General features: G+C 36.7%; 1 protein-coding gene across 1 annotated transcript; it reads right to left on the reverse strand.

The window, feature by feature from the left end:
• Nucleotides 1-442: 442 nt before the first annotated feature.
• Nucleotides 443-2,747, reverse strand: LOC132701152 (uncharacterized). Its single transcript, XM_060668862.1, has 3 exons — nt 2,547-2,747; nt 779-904; nt 443-725 (listed from the first exon to the last, which is right to left on the reverse strand). The coding sequence occupies exons 1-3, from the start codon at nt 2,608-2,610 to the stop codon at nt 466-468; spliced, it is 450 nt and encodes a 149-aa protein (XP_060524845.1). The 5' UTR covers nt 2,611-2,747; the 3' UTR covers nt 443-465.
• Nucleotides 2,748-7,975: the final 5,228 nt, after the last annotated feature.

The raw sequence follows: 7,975 nt of genomic DNA on the forward strand, positions 1-7,975 counted from the left end.
AGAGCAGAAGGAAACTACATGAAGCCTGTTTTTATCACAAAATTCTATACTATAAAAATCCTCAATATCTGTACAGAAGAATTGTGTTCAGATCTCACGTTCATAACTTAAAGTCCTTACTCCAAGTAAATTTAATTTTTATGCTTGCAGATATTTTTTGGAAAAGTAAAGTTTAAAAGAAAGCACAGTCTATCATTAACAAATGTGCGCAAAATAGGATACATTAATAAGTGTGAGAAGAAGTAAAAATTTTTCTTTCTGTTATTGTGCTATCGCTGTCACCATAAAAAAAGAGTTATTGTTTCTCAATCCGTTGGGTTAAATAGATCAGGTTGGTTAACATACTGATGTTATCCATATCTGGATTTCGACCATTTCTGTGCATGTAAAAGAAAAAGGTTATTTGTAGAAGGTATGGATATTCAGAAATAAAGACATATCATTATTATTATTATCAATTTTTACTTAAGCCAGCAATTTTGCTAGTAGAATATTTACTAAACACGCCAGCCATAGGGCAGGTAAATATGTCTCAGACCCGCTCGAGAGCCGATTGCAATCGTCTTCTCTACACACGTAACACTTCTTCGACGTCACCTTTGTTCCGATGCCAAACAGGTTGCTGTGTACTTTGACGAATTGCTCGCATTCCTTGCCGGCCATATTTTGGTAGCAAGTCTTTTCCACGAAGGTTTTAGGATCGCCCGCCTGACCCGGATTCCACACTGGAAAAATGTCGATTTCATGAACTATCGCAGAAATTACAAAAAAAAAATACCTTCATACTCTGCGGATAAGCACACGCTGTTTCCCTGGCACTTGACTTTCGAGTAAACTCCGTTACAGTCGTCACCATTCTGGGCTGTCTTGGTGACGTTGCAGGTTATACATTCTAATCCGTAATCTGCGGATGCCAACCAAGAATAGTTGAAAATGATGATAGAATATTACTTTTTCTAAGATATCTTAGTAGGGAACTATGTCCCAAACTTAACCTTTGAGAAACAGGGTTCCAAATATCATTTTTCTGACTTACAAGCATGTGTTTACCTATCCCCACCTTGCATTTGGTTGCCATTTGTTTTACTCTTGTGTAAGTCCAGCGCTAACGTCAATTTGTAGTTCTAGTAAAAATATTTATACCTTTCTTTTCTGTCGGTCATAGTATAATTTTTTTTACGTGATATTACAATAATCTTAGTTACACTTAAAAGATGAAACAACTATAACCTTTTCTATTGTTATATTTTACCTATAATGCGAAAAAGGGTCATTTTATATTTTTATATACAATTCGGTGCCGTTATCTAAGTCTAGAACATTAAAGCCCTACTTGAAATTTGATTAATGCATTCTGGTGTATCAATCGACATTTACTGGTGTACAATATTTTTTTATTTCTACCAGCGGCGCCCGCCAGCAATATGTGTCTCTAATTTGTGGGGGAAAAATACTTTATCATGTGAATCTTTTCTTTGGATAGTCTAGTCATTGTTGCATAAAAGTTACCTTTTGTTTTTTCTCGTGAAATGCAATGTTCTTTTTTTAGTTAGCTTCAAATCAGTTACATATTGAAAACATAATGGTAATCAAACTTTGTTCACTTTAAATAATTTGTTAACCTTCAAAACCATTTTGGCTTAATGTTTGTTCCATTTTTAGTGTTCGGTTCAGTTTATTTTATTTTTTTGTAATAATTTTTTTTTTGTAAATAAACCCCATTCTACAACCGTAATCAATTTTCCAGAAGAATTTTTGGTTTACGTATGTCCAGTAGTCATATAATAGGCCCATTTTTTCTATCAATTCTTCTCCAAGAAGAATTACAAGGATTGCTTGTTCATTTCAGTATATTTGTCCGAAACTAATTATATGTTGCTTTTCCTAATCGGTAGATAAATGGCGAAAGACTTTCACAATGGCCAGAAAGGTACCTTAATCTCAATAGTTTAGATTTACTTTAAGAATGTCACTCTGAAAACCGTGCACTTGATCAGAAAAACGCCAGAGATGAGTTTTCTGCAGAAACTAGACTATCAAAAAAAATATTCATCTACCTACAATGGTAGAAATAAAAAAACATTATTGTGCCCTCGCAAATACTTCTTGATGCACCAGAAAGCATTTACCAATTAAAAAAAATGAATGGTTGCTTAGATGTTATAAAAACAAACAAGCATTTTCCAGTATTGACACGCATTTACGAACACTCTGTATAAATGGGCTTAATATCCTCTATCTAGCTTTGTGATCTGTTTTTAAATAGTCCCCACAGTATTATTTATGCCGCAAAAGACATTCTGGCTTCAATTCGTAACAAGGAAATGTTCAACTTAAGAAGATTTAGTTCGCCCACATCTTCCGTTAATAACAACTCATTTAAATGAGCAATGAGACAACCAGACAAACAAAAAATAAATGGAGATTTTGCTCCCGTTTTTTATTTATTTATTTTTATTTGCCTGTTACATTTGTAGTGTTTGTTGTTGTACCAAGGTATATATCATTGATAACTTTAATTAAGGTAAAAGTATGATACCACTTACTCAAATTCACGCAGGAAAACAGTAAAAATATTCCCAATAACAAATTAACACTCGAAAACTTCATGGCGAACAGCGAATACGACCGAAAGTACGATATTTTTTTTAACTCGTTTGATATCTTTTACAACGGCCAAGCGAAAACAACTGACTGCCTGACCGCCTTAATCGAGACCACGACAAATTTATTTATAGCCACGTAAACAATTTGCTACAGCACGGTTTAATTTCAACTGGACATTGTTCGAAGGCGGTTTTTGATTTATACAGGCTGGTACACAAGTTAACTAACACGACGGCAGCGTTAAAGCATATGTATTTTTAATTTGTAACCGAATGTACAAAATCGGGAAAAAATAAAAGATGAACCCTTGCATTTTACTCCCGTCTGTAAAATACCTAATTACACACCCATCTAGCGTGCGGGAAGCGTCACTTCACAACGTCAGTTTCGTTCCCCACAGATCCGAGCCACTTCGGACTTTTACCGCACGGATTTGGAAGCAATCGGATCTTTTTACACGCTTTGAATTTTGACGTTTATCAATTCTGACGGTCATCTCAGTGAATGTATTAGTGTTGTTTTGCGAAAATGTACCCAAAAACTAACCGTCGTAGAAAAAGTATAGTATGGAACACGTTCGGTAAACTATTCACTCGTTTATTAAACACTCGCTCCGCTCGTGTCAAATAAACTCATGAGTCAAATGCCCTTTACCGCACTTGTTGCATAAGATACTATTAATTGATAATATAATTGTTCATCTATACTTTTACATTTCGTTTGTCGCGATGTGTGTGTTGTTAGGATGTTTGATGATTTCCATAGACTCTCTAATTTTTCATGGGTAGAAGAAATTGCTAGATGCAACTATTTTGGCCTTGTCGTATATCGTGCATCCTGTTTCGTGATGTTTAGACTCTGGTGATGGCATTATTTATTGAAGTCTGATTGATATCCGGTGTTCTGCCACGCACCTCTTGGTCTAAATCATATATAAAATCAACGCGAAATACTGGTCAGAAAAGGAATAAAAAAGGGTAAATAAATGAATAGATAAAAAAAGATTGGATTTCTTGCAAAACTGGGTCGCTTGGTGCTTGCAAATTAGTTACCCGTAGTGCTCAGAGTTCTGGAGCGATGGGGGGGGTCCACGAATAATAAAGAAAATATAGCACTATTTATCCTTAGGGCGCCAGGAAGTAGCAGACCTTCCAGTCTCTCAGATGGTGTGAGGAACCCGATGTTTTACAAAAAAAAAGAGAACATTAACGATGAAACCTACCATTAAATTTAAATTGGTACAATCGATAAAAGATAGTCGTGAAGGTTAAGGGGACAAAAAAAAGAGATGAAAACTGGTCTACGTTATTTATTACGCGTCGATAATGAGAAACTACAAATCCGCGACATACCGACCTAAACTCCGCAAAATTCAATTGCCGTCCCCACAACAAGTTGACAGCCCGTTTAATACGAAATTCTCAAAATAATAGAAATACACAAAGGAAAAAAAGTTCAAACTCCCTTAGGTGATCACCACAGGCGTACAGGGGCAATATAGGTAATTATTAAAATAAAAAACTCTACCACGATCATACTCAGTATTACCGGTACGTCAACTTCCCGCAAATAATTATACATAAATTTTCAAAGCATTTGTACACAAATTTTCGAGAGTAAAACTACATGATTATTGAATTTCCGTGTCGGTATAGCAAAAAAAAGGTATCGATTAAATTACCGAGCGTAACAAAAACGGGAAACAAAAAAAGGGGATGCCTAACAATATCTCGCGTAGCGCTTATATCGAACTGGACGTCACCTCGTTTATTTCCCGAACAGTGCAGCCTACAGGGGGTGTCTGACCTCGCGCAGATCTATCAAGTGAGCCGGTAGTCAAGCAATGATTCAAATGTGCTCCAATATCCAGAGAACACAGGAACTTCGAAGTTTGGATCCACCCCGAATACGTCAATCCAGAAGCCTCCGAAACGCGAGCCCTCCTAAAGGGGGTGCTCTAAGGCGAGTACAGGGCTTCAAGGAGATACGGGTGCTCCAACGAGAGTACGGGTGTTCCAAGGACCCTATAAAGTTTCCGCGTATAAGCCGACAGCGGCTAAATTCCGAAAACGAGCCGGAAAATTTACTGACTCTTTAAAGAGCGAATAGAATGGTAAAGGTAACAAAAGCTAAATAGTTAAAGACTTTACCTCGATGGATGTTCTTGAGGGTGAAAGCTTGGTAGGCAGCAGGTAGCAGTCAAATCCTCTTACAGAGTAAGCGTGGGCAGTTCTCCGAACGAACCAAAATATGAACAGCAACGGAATCACCAAAACGCTGACCACACATCTAAGTAAATTTAACCCTATATCGGCAAAGCGATGGCTGAAGAAAAAGCCGGTAGGTTAATCACTTTTTGGCTAGCTACCACACTGTTCTTCTATCGAAACAGGAAAACGATATCATACCACGCATGTCGCTCGGAGCCAGGGGTGAGAAAGATAAATAGATTACTTTCTCAGATATTCGAGAGAGATGCCGGAACGGAGAGAAATCACGGAACTTGGTGCATAAGGCCATACGCCCAATGATACTAGCGTTACGAATCTATTTCGCGAACGAATTATTTATTCAAAGAGAATATATACGCATTTATTCCGCTGTCGGGTTCAATTAATTCTTCATTGATAAAAGGGTATAGTTTTAAGGAGACCATTTATTAAGAAGTGTGTATTTGAAACATTAGTAATAACAACTAAATAAAGCGAATTAAATTACGACTTTCTTAGCCTGGTAGCGCGGACCTTAGAGCAAATCAGGTGTTTGCCGGTGAGGCAGGAAAAAAAAGGCGCTTAAAATTTAAAATGTAGGCGCGGAACTACCGGATCGTATTCCAGTAAAGTAACAATTCTGAAGTGTTACAGTTCTTTTAATCTAGTAGATATTTTTCGACAAAACGTTGTTTGTTATCTACTAAAATTCTTTTACCTAAACAAAAACGTAGGTAGATAATTTACAAGCTTTAAAATGGTGTACCGTTGGCACACACACATGGATTAGTGTTTAGGTCCTGAATGAATTCTATGTCCACGAGTTTCAGAATAACTTCTGTCCAAATGGAACAACTTCGTATGGATACGCTTCTTTATCCAAAGCATCATCGACAAAAATCCAGATTTGTATGCCATTACACTAGTGTCTGCAGATGATTTGAACGTATTCTGGTTTTTTCGCAATAGCAGGATTCATTTTTCAAAGAAACTTAAACGGGCTACTCTAATACTATTTACCAAACCTGCCTCGGTGAATGTTGAGTCGAACTTGCTGACGTTTCGCCAATCATCCTGTTGGCTTATTCAGAGCTTGACTGAAACTAGCTCGTATTTTATCCTGTACCTGTTTATATATTGTTTGAGGCGGGCAAAGCTAAATGACGGGCACAAACACCGTCTCGGATGACTGATTCCCATATTGGTTACAGGTTGTTGATCAAATATTCACAAACCAGGATTACCCCTTCGACCTATTGTCAGCACCATTGGTTGTCCAACATATTTTCTAGCAAAATATCTAGCTTCCTTATTAAAACTCCTTACAGGGAAAAAGGACAGTTTCGTACTTAATTCCTTTCACTTCATTGAACCATTAAAAATCATTACATACATTAGATACACAAGATATTCTAGTTAGTTTCGACGTAGAATCCCTCTTTATCAAAGTTCCTATTCCTGAAACTGTCGACATCATTTCAGATATATTAAAGTCCCAGAATCTGGAACCAAACCTTCTCACCTAAATCTAAATTGAAAAATCCTTGCCGGGAACATATTTTTCTCATAACGGTCAGATTTTTGAACAAACGTCGGGAACAGCTATGGGTTCTCCTATCTCTATCACCAGTCATCGCGAATGTTTTTATGGAAGCCTTTGAGAAGAAAGCTTTCGATACCTTTAATCTAAAACCAAAATTATGGAAACATTACGTCGATGATACTATTGTTATTTGGCCTCATGGTCAAAAAACCCTGTAGATTTTCTTAGACTTTTAAACTCTATACACCCGAACATAAGTTTTACCATTGAGTTGGAAACCAATAATAACCTTCCATTCTTAGACATTCTTATCAATAAAAAATCAGCCCTAGCATTGGGTCATTGTGTTTACAGAAAGCCTACTTACAAAGACCTTAATGCATGGTCACCATCACCATCCGGCCTAAAAATCATAGGTTATCTCTCGATTACGGCTCTTGTTTACAGACCCGTAAAACTATCTCGGCCCGAATCACTGAACCCAGAATTAAAAGACCTTGCCTATGCTATTCTGTCTAATAATTTCGATATTAAAGATATTAAGCGTTCCATCAAAAATACAATAGCAATGAGACAGAAAGCAATCCTACAGTTGCCACTGTAGTCCTTCCTTACATTCAAAACATAACTGATCACATATCAAAAGTTCTAAAGAAGTGTAAGGTCAATACCAGATTTACCACTATGCATATGCGCCAAAGAATACATTGGAGACACTCATGAAACCGTTTAAAAAATTTTATTCTATAAAACTAAAATTCTTGCATGTAATCAGTTCTTCTACCAACGAAAAATTCGAGAGTCTATAGAAATCTATAAACAACCTAACAATCTTAACCGCGACTCAGGTCTCTACCTGTCACCAATATGGGAATCAGTCCTTCGAGACGGTGTTTATCTCCCTCATTTAGCTCCGCCCCCCTCAAACAATATATAAGCAGGTACAGAGTAAAATACGAGCCAGTTTCAGTCAAGCTCTGAAGAAGCCAACAAGATGATTCGCGAAACGTCAGCAAGTTGGACTCAACAAAAATCGACGCAGGAAGAATCCAGAAGTTTTATAAAAAGTATTACAGTAGCCTGTTGAAGTTTCTTTGAAAAAAAAAAGAAACTTTCACAATTCTGAGAAATCTAACACCTGTTTCAGGTTTATTTTGCTAATGTTAAGGCAAAATTTTTTTTTTTATTTTGTGTTGTATTGTGCGATAGGGAACAGCAAGGATACAAGGTTTCAACATCCACATCCCAGATAATACAAGAACACCGCACCATTGTCAAAGAAAGACTTGTACTTTTTGAACCCATAAAACTGAACTCCGTTTTAATTTTAAAATATTTTATATGTAGCAAGGAACTAATGAAATCAGAGACAAAAAATAATACGCCTTTATCACATTTGTTCAATATTTTCGTGTTGCGACGTGCTAATGCAAGCATCAAGCATTTTTTCCGTGGTTATAATGTAATATTCTGCAACCCAACCCTTTAAAATCTCTTAGTACCTTGGGGCACTTGATATATATCTACAGACCTATAATATATTTCGTGGATATGTTCCAGCTGCCATATATATCGAAAAATTCCAACAGATAATGGCCTGCGGAATACTGCATCC

Source organism: Cylas formicarius, unplaced genomic scaffold, assembly GCF_029955315.1.
Source record: "Cylas formicarius isolate icCylForm1 unplaced genomic scaffold, icCylForm1.1 PGA_scaffold_4__25_contigs__length_36172078, whole genome shotgun sequence".
NCBI classification, from domain to species: domain Eukaryota; kingdom Metazoa; phylum Arthropoda; class Insecta; order Coleoptera; family Brentidae; genus Cylas; species Cylas formicarius.

Excerpts from the sequence above, each read along its gene's own strand:
- LOC132701152 (XM_060668862.1), bottom strand. The coding sequence starts at position 2,610 with ATGAAGTTTTCGAGTGTTAATTTGTTATTGGGAATATTTTTACTGTTT. Across the intron at positions 905-2,546 it reads GTTTTCCTGCGTGAATTTGA|ATTACGGATTAGAATGTATA; the intron begins GTAAGTGGTATC and ends TGGCATCCGCAG. Across the intron at positions 726-778 it reads CTTATCCGCAGAGTATGAAG|TGTGGAATCCGGGTCAGGCG; the intron begins GTATTTTTTTTT and ends ACATTTTTCCAG.